General features: G+C 45.5%; 1 protein-coding gene across 1 annotated transcript in view; it reads right to left on the bottom strand.

Moving 5' to 3' along the window:
* The window catches only part of DPF3 (double PHD fingers 3), a 278,418-nt gene that overhangs the window by 55,614 nt on the left and 209,250 nt on the right, over nt 1–13,554 (bottom strand). The window contains exons 6-7 of the mRNA XM_066631631.1: nt 4,621–4,699; nt 1,577–1,714 (exon numbers count right to left, since the gene is read on the bottom strand). Of these exons, the coding sequence (XP_066487728.1) occupies nt 1,577–1,714; nt 4,621–4,699 (217 nt within the window). The remainder of the gene's footprint in view (nt 1–1,576; nt 1,715–4,620; nt 4,700–13,554) is intronic.

Raw genomic sequence — 13,554 nt, 5'->3', positions numbered from 1 at the left:
GGAAGTAAGCCAGTGGAGGGGGCAGGGAGTGGCAGGGGTGGGTGAAACAGGGCAGGGGGAGGAATGAGGGAGTTTCTGGGCAGGGATGGGATGGGCGGGAGACAGAATGCGAGGGGGGATGCAACTCAGCAGCACTGGTGTGTGCCAGATTCTAACCTTGTTCCCATCCCTCTCCCTTACTCTCCTTGGACTTGCGCCAGAAAAGAACTGGTTTAGATCTGTCAGGAGATCCATTGGGGCAGCAGAGGCTTGCCCTGGCGTAAAGGAACAAAAGATTCATTATCTCAAGGAGGCCTCCATACTGTCACCTACAAGATATAGTGCTCGTTTCACTGGTGCAGCTGCATCAGCTGGGGAGAATTTAGGGCCCAATCCAGAGCCCAGCGTGCTGGCTTACCACCAGTGCGCACTGTCAGAAACATGCCATAAGGCATGTTTGCAAGCTTTACTACAGGCCCAGTGCTGGAGCTAGCCCAGTGTGAGCTTGTGCTGGGCCAGCTCTAGCACTGGGCCCGCATTCCATTGCCCGACACTCACCCAGACTACCAGGAGGTGGAGAGGTGAGTGGGGCGGAGGGAGGCGGGGAAGGCATTCCAGGGCAGGGGAAGGTGGGGGTAGGGTGGGTGGAGGGCAGGGAAGAGGTGTGGCAGGGGAAGGAGCAGGGCAGGACCGGGGAGCTTAGCTCCACTGGATCCTGAGCCCTGTGTCAGACCTCATGTTTGCAGAATCAAGAGCTGCCTCATTGTAGGGCTACTTCCCTTCCCCTGAGGAGCTGCTGCGGGCTACCCGGCACGCATTGGATGCCACGGTAGCCATTTTGGTGCCATGGCAGCCTCGTGCGCCTGGCAGCTCAGGATTGGGTTGCCTATTCGAATTGTGCAGTAAGCGTGCACAGTGTCTTGAGTACACTAGAATAATCATCATCTCTTCAGTTCCCATTTTTGTGATTTTATAATTAAGCAGAAGGAGTATCATTACCTTCTGAAACACCCTGAAGCTCTCAGAAAGGGTCAGAAAATATCACTAGATTTACTATGACTAGATCTTGTCTTGATCCTAGATCTTTGTCCCCTACTTGCCACTCTCCCCGATACTTACCAAGATAATTTCACATGTTAGGTTTAGGATTTAGAAAGGTGATGGGGACGTACAGTAAATTTTGTAAGGCAAGAAGAAAGAGGAAAAAAGCAGAAGAAAACCATTTTTAAAAATGTTTTGTTGTTCTCTGGACTAACCACCCTGTGACTACTTGACAATCAGTAGATTGGGTTCCCTCTTTCCTCGTCTTCCCTCAACATGCTCACCCCATGGGAGCAGTGATGAAAAGTGACCTGCTGCAGAGTTAATGTGAGGTTTGAGCTGAATTTTTTGACTAGCTGAGCTCAGCACCTGGAAAAGCTGCAGTTGATTAACTCCACTAAAAGCCCAGGTCCCAATAATTCACAGAGGAGCAACATAATTGTAGCAACTGCTGAAATGCAAGGATGAAGCTAAGAGAGGAAGGATTGAAGGGGGATTGGACCATTCTGGGAAAGGGACTGTGAAACTGGGGAGGAAAAATACACATTCTACTCACGTTTGTGATTTTCATTTCTGTGGACAGGGGGGGAGCGTGTCTCCTGCTCTCTAGCATCATCCCCCTCCTCACTGGCAAGGTGAGTGTGAGCATAATGGTAGCTCAATCCTGGTCTGTTTTTATAGCGCTTGCCACAAACTGTAGCACAGGAAACATAATGAAAGAGCAGAAAAAAATGAACAACACATCAGTAACAACAAAAGTGGTCTTACGTGTCTCCTCACTGGTACTTCTTTTTGCTGGGCATCTACACTTTCATTTGCATTTTTTAAAACCAGAAAACTGATTCTCTACAGTAAGGGACAGATTTCAATTTACATTTTGTACATTTTGTACGACAACCAAAAACAAAACACTTGCACCTTATGTCAATTGTTATGTAAGCAATATTGTACACTTAGAAGTGACACATAGGAAAGGACTGAGCTCAGCTTCTGTGTATTTTAAAAAAGACTTATGCATTTTGCACTTGGGAACACATACTTGCATACAGAACTTCGAGAATCAGCCCCAAGGTACCTCATTTTAAACCTAGATGCTCCTCTGATAAGGTCGAGGCTGAACCTACTGCTGTGATAACCAATCTCATTTCTCATGTTAATGAGAAAATGCCCAGAAAATTGTGACCTCTGGCAGCTAATAGACTTTACTAGTTTTAAATACTGGGTGGGAAACCAGTTTCATGGTAGTACATAGTAAGCCAAAATAAAAACATATCACCCAATTTCCCAATGAGGAAACTAAAGCCAAGAAAAAGGTTAAATGTTTTGTCTAGCATAATGATTTGTGCTTAGATTAAAATGATCACGTCTTGATCTTCATTCTGGTGCTCACATGCTCTTTAGAGACCATTTCTCTGTAATTCTCTCACAAGCACACATTATATAGCTGTCAATGGAACTTAATGCTGGATCCCTTACACAAGTCAATTCTGCACCTAATGGCCACTTGTTTCTTAGTTAATGGCAACTACCTGCTCATGCCAAACAAGCTGATCCTGCAATGCTGCCTGCCATCCACACCAAATGCAGCTCTGGTGACATGCAAAATTACACTGTCTGCACTCAGGGTAAATGAGCCAGGTTATACTATATCCAACAAGGGTAACAATTAGTAAGTCAACACCACGTTAAACATAGGAAACTAAGAATAAAGGTCAATGATCATTCTGTGTCCAAGCAACAGTTTGTTTGAAGTCTGAAATATTAATCTTGCTAGAGAATGCACAAAACTGGGCAGAAAACATTCTGAACAATCAAAATGACTCTTAAGGGAAAGCTATTGTAATGTATACCTTGTCAATTTGAGAATTCAGCAAAATATTTTTAAAGTAGTGACCTTCATTTTTAATGTGTAATATAACTGGATACAATAATGGCTGAATTAAGAAACAGACTGAACTTTTTTTTTTAAAAAAACCTGGTGGGGCAAATTGACTTGCCCGAGTATATGTAAAGAATGAACAGCTGGGAAGTGTGGCTGATAATGCACAATGATCAAAGTTCCAGTCTAGATATACTTTAAAACATTAACATGTTATAACACATTTGCATGACATATATATGTTACAATACTAGACCAGCTGAAAGTAAGGCCCGACAGGTGTAGAATATATACATAGTATTACCAATTTAATTTATACACAGCTACCGACAAAAACATCATGGATGTGCTAAGTTTAACTAATTAGGGCAGATATTAAGCCCAATAGCAGGACACAGCCCAGAACAGATGCCTAAAGGGCTAGCCTGATTCATTTGATTGTATTTCATTCATTTCCACTTTTCCCATTCATTTTGAAAGTGAATGTGCCTGCCTACTCTGTAACATAACATTTGTTATGCCAGGCCAGACAGCCAGAAGGTGGTCATAGCAGCAGATCTCCCACCACCACAGACCCCAGATGGTGCCAGGACAGGTAGGCTGGTAACATGGACTGGGAGGGCAGGACATATTGAGGGTGGGAGGGGATGGAGCTGGCAGAAGCAACTTTAGCTGAATTCTACCCCTCATTTCCAATCTGACATGCCCCCTGGCTCTCCTCGGCCTTGTGCCAGGAAAATGACTGGTACAAGTCCAAGGAGGCCCATAGACGATCAGGTAGTCTACAGTAGGTAAGTAAAAAATATGTTTATTTACCTCCTGCAGGCTGTAGCAGGCTGTGCTACATTGGCACAGTTGCATGCTAGAAGCTGCATATAGCTGCATGCTACATCGTGGCAGCCGATAGTCACACCACTTAGATGACAGTTCTCATTTAATTTATATGATATCAGAGATGGATAAATAGTGTGAGATTAGCCCCTTAACTTTAAAAATGTTTAAAGGCACAATCCTACCCTGAGCTGGAACAGGCAAGCCAAGAGGCTTGTGCTGTATCCAGAGCAGAATAGGGACCCAAGGCGGCTCAGCCAGAGGCAAGGGGAACCTTTTCCCCTTACCTCCAGGTAAGGCACCTTTGCCCCAATGCCCTTTGGACCTTTGCTCAGCAGGCATCGGAGCACAGGAATTGAAGGGAGAAAGGGGGCACTTTAATCCCTTTCTCCCTTCTGCTCAAAATTCTGCTCCCTTCTGCCACTCCTGAGGTAGCACAAGTCCGAGGAGAGCAGAGCAGCTTCACGAATTAGTTCTTCTTCATTTCCCCCACAGGTGGAAAAACAACTTGGTGGAATAATTTTGAGTAGAAAATATGGCCAGAGGAGAAAGTTTTACAGCCACTCCTAACCCACCATTCCCTGCCATATATTCTTCCATAGTGCATGCGTTTCTCCTCTTTTAAAAAAAACAGACATCAAGAGATTGTTACATGAATCCCTCATTTAACATTTAGTTTGGCCCTATCTGAACAAGAAAAACAGGGTGTCACTCATGGGATCAAAAAAAGAGATGAAAGAATAGAAAGTCACAAGAGGAGAAAGAGAAGCAGAAATTTAGAGAGAGATTACAGCTCCGAGAAATGTGGGCTCTTGCTGGGGGTTTCAGATTATGTTGGGATTGCTTATGAGGTAGTTGAACAAGGTTGAAAAAGATTAGACAGTACTTACTGTCACAAACATAAGGTTTATCATGGTCATCCATAGAGGAAACATCATTTCTTCGCCTGCCACCTCCTGAGCCCCGAGCCTGTAATGAAGAGCAAGATGTTAATTCAACAACTACTTCTCTGCTTTCCCTGCAAACATTATCTGCTTTGAGTATTCTCAGCCGACCTCCACGAACATTACACCAGGGCAGAATATATGACCTTCTAATATTGTTCAGGAATGTTGAAAAGAATACGGTTAAGGAAAAGGAACATGCAGGTGATAAATTATATACCAAAATTCTTGTTTTGTCACCTGTAAAGGTTTTGTTAGTGAGAGCTGATATTCATAAAATGGGGCTAAATTAAGAGTGAGACAAAACAGTGAGACCAATCCTACGTACAGTCAATCTAATGCTACTTATCATATAACATTACTGAAATTCACCCTGCAAGAAGACAGTGCTACCATGTAAGCCACAAACATTATCTGAAGAGTGTTGGCTGGTGCATCCATAATGCTCTTGACTGCGTAATTTCAGTGGTGTGTTTTTGCTGTATTGGGAAGACTGCAGTTCAGCATCACTCTCCACCAGATATGCTAACAAGGATCAACTACAAATACTAAAGACTTGTAGAATGGATACTTAGATTGTATCCACACCAGCTACTGGGGATAACATCATTCAGCAGGTACTTGTCCAATGAGGGATTTTGGGGGATTTTATTTATATAAATGTTTGGAGTGACTGGAAAAGAAGCCCTTACAAGGAGAAAGAGAAGGGGCAAATTTGGCAGGAGAGATTGTGGAAGTGTTGGGGTTCTGGAGAAAGAGAGTATGGGAATAAGGAGGGGAAAAGGTGGAAGAACAGATGGCTCTGAAAGTCAGGAAGCAGCACCTGTAGTTCTTATAGTCTAACTCAGGAAACCAGTCTCTGGTACAGACAGCGCTTATCGTTCCACGTGGGGGCCACTCGTTGGTGCAGCAGTTTGCCCCCAACCATTGTGTCGGCCAGGTGCACATACCCAGAAATTTGGGCGCAAAACCAGCTGGGGCAAAAGACCCTGGAAGTGTGAAGCGAGTGTGAAAGTCAGGGGCACTCTGCGATGTGAAGGAGAGGCTCCCCCGTGGAACAGTAAGCACTGATCATGCAGAAGAGAGATTCAGCAGGCACCAGATCCAGTCCACATGCTGGAGACTGGAGAGCACTGGTCTAACTAAATCAGGCTTCTGCTTTGCCTGTAAGATTCAGCTATTGTTCAAGCAGATGACAACTACTGTTTTGCAAATCAGAAGATCTGACTGAATGTAAGTTATTTGTTGAAAAGGCACTTAAGTTAGTATTGTATTGGCAACCTTCAGTCTCGAAAGACTATGGTATCGCGCTCTGAAAGGTGGTTCTGGCACAGCGTCTAGTGTGGCTGAAAAGGCCAATCCGGGAGTGACAATCCCTTCCACACCGGGAGCAAGTGCAGTCTGTCCCTGGTCTGTCTCCCTGGCTATGGGCCTTCCTTCTTTGCCTCTTAGCCTCAGACTGTTGGCAAAGTGTCTCTTCAAACTGGGAAAGGCCATGCTGCACAGCCTATGCCTGGCCTAAGACTGAATTGACCATTTTGCCCTCGTTAGTATCACATTGACTCTTCATTATCTACGATAAATTCAGAGTGGTTGATAAAAATGACTCATGTTAAATCATGAACTCTGCTGCTCTCTCTGGTACAGAACCACAGAGATCTCCTTGATAAATCTTATAGGATTTGACCTATTTCATAGTGCAGCAGTTTTCACCCACAGTGCCACGGGGTCAGAGGAGATGGACAACATGCTGCTGGGGTTTGAAAGACTTGCCCATCAAGCTCTGGCAACTACTTTCTCTCGGTCAGCTGAAAACAAATGGGAGCGCCCAGCACCTCCATTCTGTGAATGAGGCTGCATCATGGAGGTGAATCTGATGGAAACTGTAGTTCTCGAGCCTAAGAACTCCGCTCAAAGGGGGTTAGTGAGGTGCCTTTTCCACTCGTTTACGCAAGTGTGAATGCAGAGGGACTGCAGGCTCAGAGCCACGGCTTTGGCAAAGGCATCTCACTCACCAACTCCAAGCCAAGTTCTTGGGCTTGAGAACTATTCCCCCTCCTCATCCCCTCTCCAATGGGGAGGGAGGGGTCATATGGGATTTTCAGCAGGAGCTACTTCCTAGAGCTGCAAAGAAGCTTTTCTTCTCCCCAAACCTGAAGTGGCTGTTCTGGGCTGTCAGCCTTTCTTGCTGATTTGCGTTTTCCTTGCAATTTCCTCGATATCTTTATAAGGAAAAAAAAACTGCTTCTGAAAGAGCAACAGCTTCCTCCCCCCCCTCCCCGCTTTATTGCCTTTCTCTTTGGTTGCCAGTGAAGCTGAGTTGAGAAAACCAGTTGGAGTTTTTGTCCCGTCCCCCCACTTCTTGCTGTTGTGACCACTTGTCAGGTGGGGTGCAGGTTTCATTTGGTAATGAGTTATTGGGGGGATGGTAAAAATGAAAGTATTTGCTTCTTCAGTTCAGCTGCCAAAGAGCTGATCAGCAGCGTGTGCTCAGTAAATGTGGTGGAGTTATAAACATGATGAAAGGAAAGGGGCAGGGAGTAACACAGGCCATGGGAGCACTTCCTGGGGGGATGGGAAACTCCCACTGGGAGGAGATTGTTGTTGGAGCACATTGTGGTTCTGGAAACACTAAGAGGAACACAGTTTTAAACCTGCTTAGCTTTAAAGATAGTGCTGCTCAGAAGACCTCCTGGATGCAACCTGCCTCAACACTTGCAATATTGCACACAGGCTGCTTAAAGCCCATTCATTTCAATTGGATTTAATTAATTAATTGAACTTATTAATTGTAATGTACTAATTAATGTAATAAAAAAACCGGTAGTGAGCCTCAACAATTTTAGTAACTTGTTAGTGTTTCCAGCCCTGAGCTGGAAAACGTTGAAAATCTCTGTCATAGAGCAAAGCTTATGATTGGCATAAGATCTTTTTGTTCATGTGTTCTAAATAAATAATAAACAAATGTGGGCAACCTGAGATGTTTAGGTTGCTTTTACTGTGATGTCCATAGTGTATATTACATGAATAATTGGCTGCCACTTGACTTTTTAGGTTATTTTGGAGGGGAACCACAGGACTCCACAAAGGCTTGAGTGTCTTAGGCCCAAATCCTAACCAACTTTCCAGCATTGACATAGCTGTGCCAATGGGGCATGTGCTGCATCCTGCAGTTGGGTGGCAGTCATGGAAGCGTCCTCAAGGTAGGGGAATGTTTATTTCTTTACCTCGCCTTTGCTTCACTGCTGGAAAGTTGCCCTTACTCCGCTGCTGGAAAGTTGGTTAGGATTGTACCTTTAGGGTGCAATCCAAACTGCACCCTATGCCGGCCCAAGTCCCTTGGGTTGGCCTGGGAAGGTCACAAACATGCCATAAAGCACGTTTGCGCCTCCTTGGGAGGAAGCCAGGCCAGTGCTCCAAGAAGTGCCGGCCTGTGGAGGCTGATGGAAGCCTTTGCGGCAGCTTCGCCCAGCTCCTTGCGTCAGCTTAGATGAGCCAACACATGGACGAAAGGTAGGCGTGGGGGGCAGCAAGGAGGGAGGCGTTCCTGGGTGGGGGGAGGGAGGGTGATGGGCAGCCCAGGAGCAGGCAGATGGGGAGCAGGAGGCGGGGCTGGGATCTGGCAGTTATGCCGGATCCCAAACCTCGTTCCCGGGGAGTTTGGAGCGACTTCAAGCCACTCTGCTGCCCTCGGACTTGTGCCACCTCAAGAAGTGGCGCAAGTCCGAGGAGACCCATAGGCACCAGCAGCCCTTACCCAGGGGTAAGGGGAAAACTTTCCCCTTGCCTCTGGCTAAGCTGCTTCTGGCCACAATCCTGCGCTGGATACAGTGCAAGCCTCCTGGCTTGCCTGTTCCAGCACAAGTTTGGATTGCACCCTCAGCTGCTTATCCTTTAAATCAATACTTAAATTTGCTTGGAAAGGAGTTTTACTAATATTAAAAAATCTTAATATGTAGTTAACTAAAAGTTATCTTTAAAGTCTAGAAGATTTACAAAGGGCCCAATCCTGAGAATGAGTTGGGCTGGCGCAAGTCCCTTGCACCAGCCCAGGAGAGTAAAACATGTGCCATAAAGCACATTTGTGCCTCCTCAGGAGTAAGCCACATCGGCACATGGAAGGCTGAATCCAGCCTTCTTGGCAGCTTACTCCATGAGCCTTGTGTCAGCTGGACTGGGCCAACACAAGGCTCTGAGATGGGTGGGAGGGAGGCATTCCTGGGTGGGGGGAGGGTGAGCAGTGGGTGGTCCTGGGGCGGGCAGATGGTGAGCAGGAGGCAGGGCTGGGATCCGGCAGTTATGCCGGATCCAAACCCCTGTTCCCGGGGCTTGAAGCCGCTCTGCTCTCCTTGGACTTGCGCCAGCTCCTGAGGTGGCGCAAGTCCACGGAGACACATTGGGGCCAGGGTGCCTTACCCAGGGGTAAGGGGAAAAGTTTCCCCTTGCCTCTGGCTGAGCTGCCTTGGGCCCCTATCCTGCACTGGATACAGCGCAAGCCTCTTGACTGTTCCAGCGCAGGGTAGGATTGCATCCAAAGTCTTTAACAGCACTGAAAGTTATGTCTGGATGCCCTTGGCCTTCAAAGGGCCAAGGGCATCCAGTGTCTCCCAGGCAATGGGATTGTAACTTACAGTTCCCCAGCTAATGCACCTGAACCCCACCTCCTTTCAACTTTGTCCACTCTACAAACCACTGAGTGTGTCCCCCTGGCGTCTTCTTGCCTGCACCTCTCTACCACTATGGCTCTAGCTACAGGCAGAAGGTTGGGGATCACTGGATCATCAGGTATTTTACTCAAACCTTCCAACAGTTCCTCCAGGTGGCCCAATTTCTTCTGGTCAACCAATAAGCACATTCTCCAACAATTTATTTAAAAGTTTTTAAAAGCTTTTCTATGTTCCTCCACCTAGAATTGGGGCTCTAAAAGGAGGGTTCCTTCCTATGGATCCGGCATAACTCCCAATTGGCAGCATCCAGTCCCTGCCCTTGCAGCCCCCCTGCTCATCAGAAAAACGGCCACCTGGTAGGTTACTCCCTTTTGATTCCCAGACAAAACTTTCCCCACTGGCGTCTAGTTTGTCAGCTTTTTTCCTCTGGCCGAGCAGTTCTCTGACTTCTCCATCTACTTCAAACAATTTCACACTTCCCTCCAATCTGAATCTTACAGGACAGACATTTCCACTTCAGTGCTATCTGTATCTTACAGCAAGGGTATCTCTTTTCAAAGCACAGCATCCCCAGCATTCTTCTTCCCACATTACCCCACTCACTCCTTTAAGAGGATGTAATAGGAGCGGGCGGGGGGGGCACCTCTGTGGCAAACACAAATAATTCCAAACTCTACAAAGAGAAAAGTGACTTACTTTTGAGTGAACATGTCTATGACTGAACAGTGAGGAGCAGGTTGCTTTTATGTATGAGCCACACATTGATAGCTTCATCTCTTGCAAACAGGCCTCTGTCTCTATGCCATGTCCACAAATTCAAGCAGGGAGTTGTGTTTTGTTTTGTTTTTTGTTTATAAGAGTCACAAATATAATCCTTACTAACAGTTTAAAAAAAAAAGTGGAAGTGGGAAAGTGATGTAAGTTACTCTGAAAAGGGCTTATATAACAAACAAAATAATTGTTAAGCACTTTGCACAGAAAGTACTATATAAATAACATAGGCCAACAACATTTTGCTTCCTTAAACATTACACCAATTCCTGGGTGTATTTGGGGTGCCGATTTCAAAAATGGCATCCGTTTTGCCCTATCACGTCTAGTTTGGAGATATAGCCTCATTAGTGAATGGTTCAAGCAGCTTCCTCATAAGGAAGCCTACACCATGGCTTCCTCATGAGGAAGCTACTTGAATCATTCACTAATGAGGCTATACTGTATCTCCAAAACTAGACGTGATAGGGCAAAATGGATGCCATTTTTGGAATCGGCATCCCAAATTCATATCAAACCACCATAAAGTTTGGGGAAAACTTTCCTGACCCTCAATTTTGTAGACCTGTGTAATTAATACTGTGATGGGCGGAGTCCAAGAGAAGAATGTTCATTATTTCAATGGAAGAGAGTTAAGCATGTGCTTAACCTTCTCCCTTTAAAAGCAGCATGACTTAAAAATATCAGTGTGGGAGCCTTAAAAAAACCCATGAAACTTAAATACGTTAGCACCCCACCTAATTGGACAGAGGCATCTTTTAGAGTGGTGGCTCTCTCATATTTAGCAGGGGGAGAGCAACAGTCCCTGGCAATTTAAGAACAGTGTTTCTCCTAGTGGCTGGTGCTGATGTCTCTCATTGGCTTCATTTTAAACTGTGTGAACCCCTATGGAATAGGGAACCATCTTCTCCTATTCCCTTTCCTAAGGAAACAACTTTAGAGCTTTTTGGTTGAAAGGTAGAGTATAAATATTCTAAAAAATAATGATTAAGAAATTGTTCCAGTTTTCCACATTGATTTCTAGCTATTTTTGCCTCTTTCCAAAGTGATGGGTGTTGGTACACCATGCACACTGAACAGTGACTTGTCACTGCCCCTACCTTCATCATCTGATGTGCAAAATATACATCAAAAATACATGTTTATCAGGTTGTGCAGTGGATACTCTAGGATTTCAAGGCTTATAACCCTTCCTGTTACTTCCAGACAATGAAGTCCTTTAAATTTGTCTCTATGAATCCATATATCCTTGGCCTTCAAATCTCTTTACCAACACTCCCATAATTTCATGGCTGGCCTCAGGGGGGCTGGTAAACAGACAGCTGCCCCAGAGGCACAAGCTAGAGTGCCACGTGCTTGCTGTCAGTGCTTCAGTGTGTGGCATTCAGTCATCCACGGCTGCCTTCCGCCTCCTGCCGTTATAAAGCAAGGAATTGATGTATATAGCCGAAAAGCTTCAGCGGAGCAGCCTTGGAGAACTCAAATGGAGCCAAACAGGGATGCTTGCCAGAAGGACAGATGAAGGGCCCAAGATTAAAAATAAAGTCATGCTGTTGGAAAGGAAGGGACGTGCACAAATTTGGAATGACCAGCACATTAGTTCCTCTGCATTATTTCTGTAGTAGTGCCTTTGATTCCCTCACTTGCGCTTTGCAAAGAGCGAAACATTTGTACATCCAAATTCTAGATTTATGGCTCTAGATTACTACTGAAAATCTGAATCGTGTCCATAAAATGGATGGAGCAGGGAAGGAAAAACTATTCATTCTAGGAAAAAATATGAGATGATTTGTACAATTGTATAGTTTTTATCAATCCTAGTTGGGGAAAGGGTGTCACTAACCTGTAACATCAGAGCTTTAGAGCCACTAAAGTTACATTTAGGGCACAATCCTAACCAGGTCTACTCAGAAGTAAGTCCGATTTTGTTTAATAGGGCTTAACTCTCAGGAAAGTGTGGTTAGGATTGCAGCCATAATGTGCTAAATATTACAATAAATGCATAATACAACCTGGTAATTTATGACTTAGGGGCTTAATAGTGGTGGGGAAGGGATGAAATGGCAGTGACAAAGGGCTGGGCACTTTCAACTGAAGCTTCCCCCCAGTTTAAAATAGTGCATGAAGGACATGACTGAGAACAGAACTGTATCGGGGTCATACTGATGGCATTATGTAAATAATGTACCTATGGTACTAAGTTTATTCTTTGGCATACAGGCAATGCTGGATTAAGCATTTCTGCCCAACGTTGCACATACACAAAAGGAACCAAATGTGTACACCTGTGGGCTGGGCAAAAATGGGTTACTATTCAAGCAATCCAGGCCATTCAAACTTTGGCATATTCTAACTCTTTGCTAGTGTTAATACTTGAACCTAGAAAAGAAAAATGCTTCCATTCTATATATCAAAAGGTGCTCTGTAGGCATGTATTAGCCCACAGGACTAAACTAGAAGAGCTGCAGGAGCTACAGGGGCAGTCACCCAATGTAGTTGGGTTTAAAAAACAAACCTGAAATGCAGCAGTGGAGGGGAGACTGCGAATCAGCAGCCAGAGGAATCCGTATCTTTTCCCCCATGGAAACACAGTTCATGGAAAAAGCATTAAGCGCACCCTCCCCCAGCTTTAGCAACCCCTCCCCCCAATCTGCAGCTTCCTCTATGGAGCCCTTCCTCCCAACCAGTCAGAACAGTGTTGGAGCTCAATTGAAAGGAAAGTGTTTGCAGAGGTGGACTGTGAGAGTAAGAGCAGCAATGGGGAGGGGGGTTCAGCACACACACCTCTGTCTCTTTAAATAGCACCCACCCCTCCCTAACCTTGCATGTGAAAGATGCAGGTTTGCTGCCATCACATGTAATTTGTCCTTTATTCTGTGAAGTATGGGGGCAGCCTCTGAGCTGATGGCAGCCTGAGGCACCTGCAGTAAGAGAGACAGGGCAGGAGGAGCAGATAGAGGTCAAAGAGAAGATTTCAGTGATTTGGAAGCATGAAAATAAGCCAGTAGTTTTTTTATACTTTTCAGCCTTGGATTCTCCTCCCTCTTTTACCTTAGCATGGTGCTTTCAGTCAGCTCCCCCCTGCTCTGCCTGCAGCACTTTACAATGCAGTGGATCGTAGGTGGCCTTATTTCTGCCCCCCCTCCATCAATACAGGCTATTTGCTAGGAGAATATTGATGAATGCTGGCTCTGTGTAGAGGGATCTGTGAACATTTGGCTAATGTAAAGAACTCCCTGCTGTAAATCTGCTATTGGAGGCTTGCAGAGGCTGGTGTTCAGTCCTGAGAGCCTCCAGCAGTTCACTCCAGAGAGCAGGGAGGGCCAGAACAGCCAGACAGGATGAAGAATGGGAGGTGAGCTGCCCGCCTTCATGCTGTGTGGGTTTCTTGCCAGGGGATCTGATTATTGAGAGCCTCCAGCTGCAGAACCATGCAGAGAAC

This window comes from Tiliqua scincoides, chromosome 1, assembly GCF_035046505.1.
Source record: "Tiliqua scincoides isolate rTilSci1 chromosome 1, rTilSci1.hap2, whole genome shotgun sequence".
In the NCBI taxonomy this organism is placed as follows: domain Eukaryota; kingdom Metazoa; phylum Chordata; class Lepidosauria; order Squamata; family Scincidae; genus Tiliqua; species Tiliqua scincoides.
Note: the sequence above shows the minus strand (reverse complement) of the source record. Positions and strands in the feature narration are given on the sequence as shown.